The sequence below is a fragment of the Eumetopias jubatus genome, unplaced genomic scaffold (genome assembly GCF_037043125.1).
Source record: "Eumetopias jubatus isolate StellerSeaLion01/CBP00866 unplaced genomic scaffold, mEumJub1_p1.0 scaffold_7, whole genome shotgun sequence".
NCBI classification, from domain to species: domain Eukaryota; kingdom Metazoa; phylum Chordata; class Mammalia; order Carnivora; family Otariidae; genus Eumetopias; species Eumetopias jubatus.
This window is the reverse complement of record NW_028274813.1, coordinates 77,924,878-77,939,923: the sequence shown is the minus strand read 5'-3', so window position 1 is coordinate 77,939,923 and position 15,046 is coordinate 77,924,878. Positions and strand designations below refer to the sequence as shown.

The 15,046-nt window shown below is 34.8% G+C and overlaps 1 protein-coding gene across 3 annotated transcripts in view; it reads left to right on the top strand.

Moving 5' to 3' along the window:
- The window catches only part of DPH6 (diphthamine biosynthesis 6), a 196,461-nt gene that overhangs the window by 144,534 nt on the left and 36,881 nt on the right, over positions 1-15,046 (top strand). For all 3 annotated transcript variants that reach the window (XR_003611734.2, XM_028119555.2, XM_028119556.2), the window contains exon 6: positions 6,982-7,043. Coding sequence is in view for 2 of the 3 variants with exons in the window: in XM_028119555.2 (XP_027975356.1) it covers positions 6,982-7,043 (62 nt within the window). In the remaining variant the exon portion in view is untranslated. The remainder of the gene's footprint in view (positions 1-6,981; positions 7,044-15,046) is intronic.

The following is a 15,046-nucleotide window of genomic DNA, read 5'->3' as shown; positions in this document are numbered from 1 at the left end:
ATTAAAAGATTGTAAGAAAAATGGGAAGATCAGTTTGATCTCCCAGTCTTACCTGTGTAAAACCATACGCTCTTAAATTCCCTTCATGACTGTAGACAGGCATTTGTTTATTCCCAGACCCTTACAAAGAAGCAAAACAGAAATTATCATTCATGAGAGACTTTGATTTTAATGGTGTGTGCCTAAATGCTGAGTAAGATAGGTTATGTTGTTTGACCGATATGTAAGAATCAAGGAGTTGGAAGGAAAGATAAACAGTAACTTCCATTCATGCTAGTCTTGTACATTCATGCTTTATATGAATTTATGAAGGAAAAGTATGAAAGACATATCTATGCTGGAAAAAATTATAAACGTCTCTGTGAAGTAGAAATGAGTAGACACAAAATAGTAAGCAGGACTGAACCATGGGGCTATAATACAGAGGGTTAGGAAACAAGCAAAAACAGTTGGGAGATTATAATCCTGGGGGAAAGCAGAGACTGAAAGTGCCCCATATGAGGGAGAACCTCAAAGAGATAAAGAAAAATAAAACATCCATTAAAGAAAGAGCAATCAATTAGAAAAATAAATCATACTGTCCCGCATGGAGACAGCGGAGAGCCTGTTTCTCTCTCTGCCTGCCGCTCCCCCTGCTTGTGTGCTCTCTCTCTCTCTGTCAAATAAATAAACAAAATCTTTTAAAAAAAGAAGAAAAATAAGTCACAGTGAAACAGCAACAAGGTGACATGAAAAGTAACCAATTAGAAATATTGAAAATGAAACGTACAGTCACTTAAAAAACAAAAAGCTCAGTGGGCAGAATAAACTCTAGGTGAGCCAAGTCAAAGAAAGAATGAATGAAGCAGGAAAAAAATGACCCAAAAGGCAACATAGAGAGAGAGAAAAAAATTTTAAGAGCCATTTAAAAATATGCAGGATACATTGGAAATTGCAATATTTGTGTAATAGATGTTTCAGAAAAAAAATAGAAGAAAAGGCAGAAAATAGTATTTACAGATATAATGACTGAAAATTTTCTAGACTTGAAGAAAAGTGTAAGTTTTAGAATTGAAAGTGTATATTAGGTTCTGTACAGTATAAATAAAAGTAAACATGCATCCACACATATTAAAATTACGGAGTGTCTCAAGGACATTGAAAAACAATTTTGCACAGAAAAAATAAATATTTCTTATAGGGGAACCACTGTCAGACTGACAGCATAAATCTTATTAAGAATGACTAATTTCTAAAGAAGTAGTATATTACAACCAAATTATTATGTAATGATGAGAGTGAAATAGGACATTATAAGACATCTAAAACCTCAGAGACTTTACCACTCACAGATCTTCAGTAAAAAAATAAAGAATGGATTTCAGTTAGAAATAGATTGAATTGTAGGAGAAATGAATGAGAAACAGTTGGGAACATAGACATTGTAAAATATGTTGGTGGGCTTAATTTTTTCTTGACAAAATGTTACAAGTTAACACAGTAATAGCAACTGAAATGGTGGGGCTTATTTAGTATCTAGTGAAAACATGCTAACTTCCCTCAGTCAAAAGGGTGTTAAACAAATTGTTAAATTTATATTCTAAGATTCATAACTCTTAGATAATACATTTAGACTTCAAAAATATAGTTTTGAATGTATGTTAAAAATTACAAGCGATTGGGGTGCCTGGGTGGCTCAGTCAGTTGAGTGTCTGCCTTCTGCTCAGGTCATGACCCCAGGGTCCTGGGATCAAGCCCTGCATCAGGATCCCTGCTCAGCAGGAGCCTTCTTCTCCCTCTCCCTCTGCCTGTCGCTCTCTCTGCTTGTGCTCTCTCTCTCTCTCTGTCAAATAAATAAATGGAATCTTTGAAAAAAATTACAAGTGATTACTGAAAGAGTAGAAATTCAGTCCACAGCTTCTTAATCAGCAAACAGACAAAAATCCTTTCAATACAGCATGAGGCAGAAAATAGCAGAGGAACAAATATGTATAAAGCTTAATAAAACAGGAAGTCTATAAGATGATAGAAACAGATCCAGACATATAACATAAAATGTTAAAAATGTAAAATGGTTAAACTCCATTCTTTAGAGTTGTATTTATAAGATAGGATAAAATTTTTAAAAAACCCAGTTATATGTAGTTTATAAGTGGCATCTAAAACAAAAGCACACAGAAAATTTGAGAATAAATAATGGAAAAATATGTGCCAGTAAAATATTAACAAAATAAAGTTGGTGTTGTAATGTTGATAAATAGAATATAAGATAAAAATCATGTATGAAGATATATGCAGATGAATAGGTCATCACTTGTTGATAAAAGGAATAATCTTATCAAAAAGTTTTAGAAATTGTGAGTGTGTATGCACATAACAACATAGCTCTCAAATACATAAAGCATAATTTTTTCAGGAACCTCCATACTGTTTTCCACATTGGCTGCACCAGTTTGCAGTCCCGCCAACAATGCACAAGGGTTCCTTTGTCTCCACATGCTCACAAATACTTATTTCTTGTGTTTTTTTTTATTTTAGCCATTCCAGCAGGTGTAAATTGATACCTCATTATGGTTTTAATTTGCATTCCCCTGATGATGAGTGATTTTGAGCATTTTTTCATGTGTCTGTTGGCCATATGTATGTCTTTGAAAAAAAATGTCCATTCAGGTTCTTGCTGGTTTTTAAATAGATTATTTGTGGGGGTTTTTTGATGCTGAGTTGTGGAAATTCCCCCTTTATATATTTTGGATATTAACACCTTACTGGATACATCATTTGCAACTATTCAGTAGTTGCTTTTTGTTTTGTTGATGGTTTCCTTCACTGTGCAAAACTTTTTATTTTGATATAGTCCCAGTAGTTGGATTTTGCCTTTGTTTCCCTTGCCTTAGGAGACATACCTGGAAAAATGTTTCTATGGCTGATGTCAAAGAAATTACTACCTATGTTTTCTTCTAGGAGTTTTATGAATTTAGGTCTCACATTTAGGTCTTTAATCCATTTCATTTTTGTATATGGTATAAGAAAGTGGTCCAGTTTCATTCATTTGGTTTTCCCAGCACCATTTATTGGAGACTGTCTTTTCCCCATTGTATATTCTTTATTCCTCCCTCCTTTTTCATAGATTAATTGACCATAAATGTGTGGGTTTATTTCTGTGCTCTCCATTCTGTTCAGTTGATCTCTGTAACTATAGATCTGTTTTCCATTGATCTATATAACCCTATTTTGTACCAGTACCATACTGTTTTTATCACTAAAGCTTTATAGTATATCCTGAAATCTGGAATTGTGATACCTCCAGCTTTGTCCTTTTTTCTCAAGATTGCTTTGGCTATTTGGGGTCTTTTGTGGTTCCATATAATTTTAGGACTATTTGTTCTAGTTCCATGTAAAATGTTATTGGTATTTTGATAGGGATTGCATTAAATCTATAGATTGCTTCAGGTGGTATGGACATTTTAATAGTATTGGTTCTTCCAGTCAGTGATCATGGAATATCTTTCCATTTGTTTGTGTCAAGTTCACTTTCTTTCATCATTGATTTATAGCTTTTGAATTATAGGTCTTTCATTTCCTTTGCTAAGTTTATTCATAGGTATTTTGTTCTTTTTGGTGCTATTTTAAATGGAATTATTTTCATAATTTCTCTTTCTGCTATCATTATTAGTGTATAGGAATGCAGCAGATTTTTTGTGTATTAATTTTCTATCTTACAACTTTATTAAATCTATATATCAGTTTTAGCAGTTTTTTTTGGTGGAGTCTGTAGGGTTTTCCGTATATTCTATAGTATCATGTCATCTGCAAATAGTGAAAGTTTTACCTATTCCTTACCAATTTGGATGCCTTTTACTTCTTTTTTTGCCTGATTGCTATGTCTAGGACATCTAGTACTATACTGTTTGTTTGTTTTAAGATTTTATTTATTTATTTATTTGACAGAGAGAGATAGCGAGAGCAGGAACACAAGCAGGGGGAGTGGGAGAGGGAGAAGCAGGCTTCCCGCTGAGCAGGGAGCCTGATGTGGGACTCTATCCCAGGACCTTGGGGTCATGACCTGAGCCGAAAGCAGATGCTTAACGACTGAGCCACCCAGGCACCCACTAGTACTATATTAAATAAAAGGGAAGAGAGTCGACATGCTTGTCTTGTTCCTGATGTTAGAGGAAGAGCTTTGTTTTTCACAATTTAGAATGAAGTTAGCTGTAGGTTTTTCATATATGGCCTTTATTATGTTGAGCTATGTTCCTTTTAAACCTACTTTGTTGAGAGTTTTTATCATGAATGAAGGTTGTACTTTGTCAAATGCTTTTTCTGCATCTATTGACATGATCATATAGCTGTTATCCTTTATTTTGCCAACTTGGTGTATCATTTTGATTGGTTTGCAAATACTGAACCACCCTTGTATCCCTGGAATAAATCCCACATGATCATAGTGAATGATGTTTTTTTAAATGTATTGTTGGATTCAGTTCGCTAATATCTTACTGTGGATTTTTATCTATGTTCATCAGAGGTATTGGCCTGTAGTTTTCTTTTTCTGTAGTTTCTTTATCTGATTTTCATTATCAGGGTAATGTGGGCCTTATAGAATGAATTTGGAAGTTTTCCTTCTCTTCTACTTTTTGGAATAGTTCGAGAAGAGTAAGTATTAACTCTTCCTTAAATATAGTAGAATAACTCTTCCTTAAAAATTAGTAGAATTCACCTAGGAAACCATCTGTGTTGGGTATGGTTCTTACTTTTAATAATAATCAGAAAATGAAAATTAGGGGCGCCTGGGTGGCTCAGTCATTAAGCATCTGCCTTCAGCTCAGGTCATGGTCCCAGGGTTGGGGGATCGAGCCCCACATCGGGCTCCCTGCTCAGCAGGAAGCCTGCTTCTCCCTCCCCCCACTCCCCCTGCTTGTGTTCCCTCTCTCGCTATGTCTCTCTCTGTCAAATAAATAAATAAAACCTTTTTAAAAAAAAAAAGAAAATGAAAACAAGTATCTAAAACAATTTTATATATATTTATATATCAGATTAGCAAAGATTTAAAATTCTGACACCACTAAATTATTTTTGCATTATGTGAGGTAGGAATTCTATGTCCTGATAGTGGAAGTACAAATTGGTAATACTGCTTTGAAGAGCAATTTGGCAATATCTAATAGACTTAAAGATTATACACACACACGTGCATATATACAGTAATATATACAATTATATATCATGGTAATTTCATATAAAAGCATATTCACTGCAGCATAAAAAGTACTTGTGGCAAAACAGAAATTAGGAACAACCCAGGGCCCAAATACCCATCTGCTGGAAAATGTAGAATTAAATTCTGGCTTATCGATATAATGGAATAGAATACAATAAAAAAATGAATGGACTAGAGCCACGGTAATCAATATAAGTAAATCTCAGTAATGTGAATTGAAAAAATCAAATTAAAGTTTGTATTATTCATGTAAAAATTTAATATACATGAACAATACTAAACACTGGATACCTACATTTGTAGTAAAATTATAAAAACATTATTAGTAACTCACCAACTTCAAAAGAGTGGTTACCATGTAGAAGTGTAGGGGATATAGATTAAGAGTAGATACACTGTTATGTTCTGTTGTGTTGGTGGTGGTTATTTCTTTTAAAAAAATGTTGTAGAGGAAATACAGCACATTAATGCTCGTTAAATCTGGGTGGTGATTACATGGGTGTTTCTTTCAAAGTATTTCATTTACTTATTCATTCTAAATACTGAATTGCTAAATGGTGATAGAAGTAGAGGAACTGGACAGAATCAGTGATTGGTTCATCTACATGTTCACCCATCTCCTGGAAATTTTAATTTTAGTGAATATACCATGAGAATAAGATTGCTGTGAAGGGAGTTGACATGAAAAATCTGTCTAGTGCTATTGATCTGAGTTGTTTGCCTTGAGTTTCACCTAAAAATACTCAATGGCAAAAGAGTTTTCAATCTTTGCCTGACTTCCCTTCTTCTGATATGTGATATAAGAAATAACATGTTACCAAAACAGGTATCCAACTAGAAGCAGAAAATTATTAATCAGTTTGTGTAATTAATAAGCTAAATAATTTAAGCCAACAAAAAATAAAAATAACTTATTTAAATGAGACTAAGTCAATACATGTATTATGTGTATAAATATCTAAATGTATTATGGATGTAATATCTAAAATGAATTCTTTCATTTCATAGCAAACTTGTGGCATGTAACTTTTTCTTCCCTGGCAAGTTAGTTTTCGTATGTGGGAAGAGTTTATTGCCCTTACTTGTCTGCCTATACCTTATCACCTACATAAACTCTGTAGTTGAACATCTTTAAGATTGTGCACATGCCATTGGTACAATAATGATTTTTCAGAGTTGTCTCTATCTTTGTTTAGAAAATATATTATCAGACAAGTGGTCATTGAAATGAAATGTCATTTAATTTGAGAATATAATTATTTGTGTCCATATCTGTGTCCTCCTATGAAGTGAATTAAATATATAGGCATAAGGGTCTACCGCTCTTCTATTTTCTACTCTTACTCTCTAAGTTAGAATTTTAAAGTTAGATAAAACAGAGATACATAAGAAAATTCTCACTATTGTCCATGAGTAAAATAACTGTAATAATTAAAATACCAAGGATATAAATGTCCTATGTTTGAAATGATACCTCTTTTTCCATCTAAATTACTGTTGCTCTAAAATGGATTAAAACAATGCATCTGGAAGTTGACACAGTGCAATGAAATGATTTGGTATGGAACTTATTTTTCAGGAGCAAGAAAACCGGTTACCCAAGGGGAATAGGAAAGTAAATACGAGCCAAATACATTTTACTTTAGAATCAAAGCAATTTGAAATAATCACATACTGGTTTCCTAGGCAAGGAGAGGCCAAGGGAAGGGGAGGAATATGTCTTTAGACTTCCAATCTGATAGTTACCTAAAAAAAAAAAAAAAAATTGTAATCTTTCTTGGCAGGTTTAGATCCAGATAAGCATCTTGGAAAAACCCTGGATCAAATGGAACCTTATCTCTTAGAGGTAAGAATTTATACTATTTCTCAAAATATAGGCATCTAAAGGAAGAAAAAAATAAGGCCATGATATGATTATAAAATTAATTTTATTTTGGAAAAACTCTGATAGCATTCATGATATAGTTTTGTGAAAAAAATTAATGGATATGAAGATATCAAAAATTAATTATGAAAATCATTACCAGTTTTTTGGTCTGAATAAAGAAGTAAGCTATTCCTAAAAGAAAACTGTCCTGTCAGAAGGTTTTTTTTATTAACATGGACATTGTATGCTATATATGAAGTACTATACTCCTAAAGTAGCTGATAGTCTCTGTGATCAGATGCTTTTCAATCAAAAATGTGAGTAGGAACTTCCTTCAGAGATGATCTAATCTAATCTCTTCTCTTTTACCAATTAGGAAATTAACTTGCAGAGTAGCAAAAAAAAATTATTTTAAGGTTTCAAGTAACAATCATTTAACCCATTATGATTGTCAAATCCTAAATGTGTTCGAAACTTTAAAGAAGATTTAGTTATTTTCATTATTTTCTATTAACTGTTATTATTATATTTTATGAGAGATTGGGGCAAATGTTATTTGCATGGCAATGACAACTAAAGGAGTATAATGATGAGAGTATTTCATTTCACAGTTATGATGGAAAAAAGAAAATTACCTTGCTTCTGTGAAAGAACTGAACTCCTCTAATAAGTTATCATGTTCCCCTCCCCATCTCTTAATTTATCAACATTATCTCTGGATATTGTTAATATAATTAATGTGATGTGCTAGCAGTTACTACCTTCTTTACTAACTTTATGGTTTTTGGATTTTCTTTCAGTTATTTGCACTTGATTATTTTATGGTTTATCAATATGTACCAAATGCTTAGAAATCCCTGAAATGTTTATTCCTTTTTTCACTAAACATCAGTAACCATCTAATATATGTGAGGCAAGTAGTAAAGATAAAAATTAAAATGAAATGAGAATATAATTGTGACAAATTATATTTGATTTCTAGATAATTTAAGTTGATGACATGTTTTTTTATGCTACTCTGATAGGACTTTTCTCACAGCAATTTGTGTTATGGCCAACATATCTATGTTTACATCTATTCCCTATCATCAGATTAAATTTTGCTTCTGAAAAAAACAATGTAGATAAATAATGAAATTAAAATTATGGGTGTAAAAGAAAGAGAACCTGGGAAAGGAGAGACTGGGGCTTTGACAAAAGGGCTTTTTGTAAGCTGCTCCATAAATTTAAAGTTATGAGTTCAGGTGTCAAACATGTAGAGGTTCTTTGTAGAATAGACATATAAGGCTTGGGATTGCCATGATGTCAATTATGAGTTAACCTGGATATTATCATAGAATATTTAAACACAAAATTGCAGAAATCATTTTATTCAATCTTCAGCATGGCCAAGCAATCTCATATTTCTCTGGAAAACTTATCTACCCATTCTCCATAATGGCTATTGCATTCCTTCTCTCCTCAAAATTCAGTCCCCTTCACTTTTCCCCTGGATGGTTTGTTTCTTCACAAAGAAAATAGAAACCATCATCCTGGGAATCCCTCTGCCTCTGAGCACCACCCTTGCATATTTTTGCTTCCTGTAACTGGGAAAAGTACACTTCCTCCCACGTATGGCTCACCCCTTTACTGTGCTCTGGATCCCATGAGCAGCAATCACTCACCCCGCCAGTAGCTTCCTCCTCTCTCACATCATACTGAAACATACCACCATCTCTGCCATTCTGAAGATTCCCTCCCTCCACTCTAGTTATTCCTCTAGCTACTTCTCTTCTTTGCTTCAAAACCAAAAAGTTAGGAGTGTTATCCATGTTGATGGTCAGTGCTTCTTCATGTCTCAGACACCTCTTATACCTGGAGCCTTGCTTCTTTTTCCACCTCTAAATGGATACAGCTCTGACAAAGCTCACGCAAGATCTCTATTTTACCAAACCCAACCAACACTTCTTAGCCCTTATTTGACAGTTTTAAACACTCCTCCTTAAAATGCTTCCATCAGCATCCATGATGCCACATTCTCCTAGTTTTTCTCCTTTTGTTCTCGTCACTCTTAGTCTTTTTTGCCGGTTCCTAGGCTAGGCTCCGTTTTCACTCTATCACCTTTTTCCAGATGACCTCAGTCACTCACATGGCTTTAAAAACTAGCTATATTTGGATGACTCCCAAATATTTCTAGCCCACATTTCTCTGCCAGGTCCTAGTGCCTAGAGGCACTGCAAATTAAATCTCCATAAACTTGATTGTGGCCTTTATATCCATCACTTTTTGCCATTCCTTTTGTCATCACCTTAGTTCAGTGCCTGTCACTTCAGGCCTAGAGTATTACTGACAACTCCAAATTTGCCTCTATCTTCCATTTTATTTCCCAAAGAATTCATTTTGCTTACTGCTTCAAGATAACTGTTCTAATATATTCTACTGTAATTGTGTCACTCACTCACAAAATTTGAGTCCCCATTGCTTACTGGCTAAAATACAAATTCTTCAGACTCCTCTTTCCCTTACTTAACTCTGGCCAACCCATTAGCATGGTCTTGTCTTCTCTATCTCCAGAGTATATTCTAAACCCAAACACTTCTCACTGTCTCTGGCGCTACCACCACAAGATAATCATCTATTGTCTGGAATACTTCATCAACCTCTGACTGGTCTGCTTACTTCCACCATTGTCCTGCTACAATCCATTATTCATATAGATGCCAGAGTAATTTTTTTAAAGTGTAAATCAAATCACATCTCTGCTTTGTTTAAAATTTAAATAGTTTCTCATAGAATAACATCCAAATTCTTACGAGATCACAACTGATGAAACTGTATATGATCAGCATCCTCATTTTCCACCAGCCTCTATCTAACTCACTGAGCCTGAGCCACAGATACCTCCTTATTACTTAAATACACTGTATTCACCCCTTTTCTCCTTAGGACTTTGTTCTGCCTCAAATGTTTTTTTCCTTCATACCGCCACATGGTTAATGCTTTCTCGTAATGTAAGTGACAACTCAGATGCTCCCTCCTCAGAAAAGCTTTCCCCGACTACCCTAGCTAACACAGATCTCTACAGATTATCTCTACAAATCGTCTACCTGCTTACGTGTATATTATCTGTCACCCCTTCACCCACCCCACCAGAATGTAAGCTCCAATAATCCTACCAAGATTTTGGCAAAGACATTAGTTCTTTAGTTCTTTCATTCAGTTATGTGTTCATCTGTCTATCTGTCCATTCACTACTATCATCCTTAAATTACTTCATATTTATTGAGGACCTGTTATATGGCAAATGCTGTGATGAGCACTAAGGATACATGATGAATTAAACAAGATCCTTGTTCTAAAGGAGTTTAAAGTCTGCCATAGTTATTCTCAGACCTGAGAGTGAAATTTATTGGGGACCTTGTTAAAATATACACTCTTCTCCCACCCTAAGAAATCTCAGTTCAGAGGGCTAGGAATCTAATCTTTAAACAAGCATTAGGTAATTCTTTTTTTTTCTTTAAATTTTTTATTGTTATGTTAATCACCACACATTACATCATTAGTTTTTGATGTAGTGTTCCATGATTCATTGTTTGTGCATAACACCCAGTGCTCCACACAGAATGTGCCCTCTTTAATACCCATCACCAGGCTAACCCATCCCCCCACCCCCCTCCCCTCTAGAACCCTCAGTTTGTTTTTCAGAGTCCATCGTCTCTCATGGTTCGTCTCCCCCACAGATTTACCCTTCATTCTTCCCCTCCTGCTATCTTCTTTTTTTTTTTTCTTAACATATATTGCATTATTTGTTTCAGATGTACAGGTCTGTGATTCAACAGTCTTGCACAATTCATAGCGCTCACCATAGCACATACCCTCCCCAATGTCTATCACCCAGCCACCCCATCCCTCCCACCCCACCCCCACTCCAGCAACCCTGTTTGTTTCCTGAGATTAAGAATTCCTCATATCAGTGAGGTCATATGATACATGTCTTTCTCTAATTGACTTATTTCACTCAGCATAACACCCTCCAGTTCCATCCACGTCGTTGCAGATGGCAAGATCTCATTCCTTTTGATGGCTGCATAATATTCCATTGTATATATATACCACCTCTTCTTTATCCATTCATCTGTCGATGGACATCTTGGCTCTTTCCACAAGCACTAGGTAATTCTAACACAGTGATCAAATGTATCATCTCCTATTTCTTCAATACCAGTAACACACTTCAGGCTCTGTATTTTTAGATTTCTCTGAAAGAATGTTAAGCCTTCTTGAAACCATCGTCATCCATTGGCTTCCACTACTTACTTCTGAAAGCTTTCTGAGTATTTTGTTAGCTTCCTTTTGGGGCTTACCATGGATATATTCCACCTCTTATAAGTTGTTTCATCCATAGCCTGTGGTGATATTAAACACCCCCATGACTTCAGCTACCAATTTTATTCTTATGACAATTAAGTCTATTCCTCCACCATATTTTTATGCTCCAGACATCTGTATTCTGCTAGATACCTTCCTCTCTTAGATGTACTCAATCACTTCAACTTCAGCTGTGCAGAACTGAACATTTCTTTGCTGACATATCTATGCCATTTTTATGTTCCCTGACAGTGAAGTGTTCCATTGTCTACTCAGTTGTCCAAGACCAATAAAAAGTGAATTGTAATAAATTATTTCATACATTCCATTATTCATAAATAAGGCCCCCGCTCCTTTTAATTCTACCTTCTTAACATCTTATAATCTGTCCCATTTAATCCTCATTGTCACTACATTAGGGTTTCCCCTAGGTTATTATAATCTTTTAGCTCAAGTCTGTCTCCTCCCCACCTTACCCCTTGGGTAAGCCACAGGGCTGTCATCATCATACATGTGAAGGGCAAATCTGATCTTGTTCTTGTTCCCCATTCCCTCAAAATAAAATTTTGCATTGTTCCCCATTCCCTCAAATAAAATTTAAACTCCTTAACACAATGCAATCTGTCCTTGGGGAAAAAGAGTCTTGTAAGTTAGGCAGTCTCCTACATCCGCCCTATCCTTCATGAGTTTGGAACTATTAATGGTTACCCTAAAGTGAGTACTCCCTTCTTCCTCCATGTTCTACTCCCCTTCTCTGCAGACTTTCTCTCTCCTTCACTCAACTAAATCCAATCTGTTGTTAAAGTCTAAGTTTTAAACTCTTGCTTAAATAAGCCTCCTTTGAGCTGCCATTTTCTTCTTTGACTCCTAGTATGTATGTAGCACTTCTCATGCTATATATTTTTCTAATGTTTATTATAACATTAGAGTATGCAATGTGTAAAAAATAAATTCAAATTTATTTTTTATCAAATCAATATCAAACGGCAAATAATGAAACTTTCAAATAATGAAAACTTTTCCACTGACTCCAAGCCCCCCAGTTTTCTTTCCCAGAGAAACCACTCTTCTCTATTCTGAGGTATCTCTTCAAAAGCTTTTTTTGCATATGTAAATGTATATGCATGGTTTATTCGTTTTTACCAAAATTGGAGCATACTGTGCATATTATTCTCCGTCTTCCATTTTAACACATAAGGATCAAGGTAATTTGTTTTCATGACTTCACTATGTGGATAATATATTGAGCCTCTTCTTTATTGATGGGCTTTATTCCTTACTGATTTCTTTCATGTCTTTTGCTATTTCAAATAATGCTAGAATGAACATTACTGTGCATATATTTTAGGGTGTATATGAATTTATCTGTAGGATAAAATCCTAGAATGGAAATACTGGGTCAGAATGTACGTATATTTTTAATTGCAATAGACATTGAAGATATCCATTTTCAGCTATGATGGAATAACTTACATCAGACCAGTTCTCCCTATTAAAATAATTAGAATAGTTATATGGAATTAAAACAAAAATAATGTTGGAAGGCATTAGGGAATTACCAAAAATGAGAAAATTTGAGGGGCCAGAATTCCAGTGAGAACAGAGCCTCTAATCCCCTTAAGACATTTTCTAATTCAAAAAATGGTACAGGGATACCAAGAAGTTGAGGAGAAAACTCCAGGCAAGAAGCTGAGTACGGCTTTCTGCAGCTTCATAGTGTTAAAGAGACAAAAATTGGAATTCAGGGCAAACCAGAGTGGAGTGGACCTGGTTAACCATCCACATATTCAGTTGGACTCCTGAATGGGTTACACCTTAGGGGTAAAGGCAAACCAGAAATAATCCAGGCCTTGCAAATACTTATATCCAGCTTTGAATCATATCAGTTCTAGACTGACTTAAAGTAATCTGGTGTTCCTCGTATTGCCTATTTCTCTCTTTAAGAAGATAACAAGATTCAAATCCTCAGATTATCTCTAAAATATTTCACATACAGTTTTCAGCAGACAATGAGAAATGACCAAGCATATCAGGAGATCTGATGAGAGAACTGAAAGCAAGAGAAAAACACATACTAGAAACAGTGTCAGAGGATCCATATGATCAAATTATCAGATTTAGACTTTAAAGTGACTGTGGCATTGGGCGAGAAGATGAACTATTTTAGGGGCAATTTGGACTCTTTATGAGAGAATCAAATAGAATTCTAGGACTTAAAATGCAAAACCTGAAATTAAGAACACAATACATGGGTTTACCAGTAGATTTGATACAGTTGTATAGACAATTGAAGACCCAGAAGATAGGGTGATATAAAGTATCCAGGCTGAAGCCCAAAGAAAACGGGATTGAAAGTAAAGGGAAGACTCTAAGAGATGTAAGGGAGAGAAGTTTGTCATACCTGTAACTGGAGTTGCAGGAGTAAAGTAGTGAGAAGAAAGAACAGAAGCAGCGTTTGAAGAGATTTTACTGTAGGATTTAGCTGTAGTTATTTTTGACAGTTTTGACAAGTAGCTTCTCAGAATGGTAAAAGTTGCTCAAAGGGAAAGATTGAATATTAACGGCTAATTGCACATTTTGAACAGGAATTATTTTTCCTGATAGGTATAGAAAATTATGCAAAACAATCTAAAGTGTCTTTTTCTCTGGCTTCTGCGTAGTCTAATTTGTGTGTACATGAGCTTTCTATCAAGTGAGTGCCTAATAAATTTTTACACCAATTTGTTACCAATTTGTTTTTCACTACATGTACAACAGTTATCTGACACAACCCAGATTTTAACCCAGGTTTTTTGCTTTCTCTTTTTCCTTTCATTTTTACATATGCTCATAAAGGAGACTCAATCAGTTGCCTGATGTACTTAGAGCACAGTGATTCTAATATAAAAGCAAATGCGTCATTTGTCAAACTCTCATCTTCTTTCAGCATTTAGAGGGTATGGCTGTTTTTTATTTTTTAAAAACTTATTTTCTAGGACTCTGACTTCTCCATCGCTGCCTAAGACATATCAGATTTTAAGGACTAGATATATATATGTCCTTATCTTTATGAATAATGTCATTAACCTCATTAAGTGAGATAAAAAATCAACCACATATTCATTTTTCATCTTGTTGACACAACTCTCCTGAATAAGAAATTCAAAAAGAGAGAAAACAAAACCTTTGAATTTGTAGGGGTGGGAGAAGAAGGGGTTAAGTAGAGGAACCCATTTTGTTCACCTGCCTCAGATATCCTGAACCACCTGTTAGGTACCCATTGTGTAATGTGGGTGGACATGACTTATAAAATGTAATGTTATTTCAGCTAATACATTAATCCTTTATTATTGTATCCAAGAGTTAATATTTTTCAGTTAAGGGAATTTTTATATATTACAATGATTGCCCTTGAAGAAATTAATATTATTTGTGAGAATGACAGGTTGGTGGCAGAGGTGGTAGAGAAAAGATGATACCTTTGGGCAAGGGTCCTTTTCATAGTTCAGTCAGATCACATGGGTAAGAGGCAGCATAGGACAGCAATCAGCAAGTTAACTCTGTACCCAGGAGGCCAGGTATGAATCCTGATGCTACTGCTTACCTCAAATGTTGATCTAGTTAGTTTCCCACATATATAATAGAAGTAAGGGGTG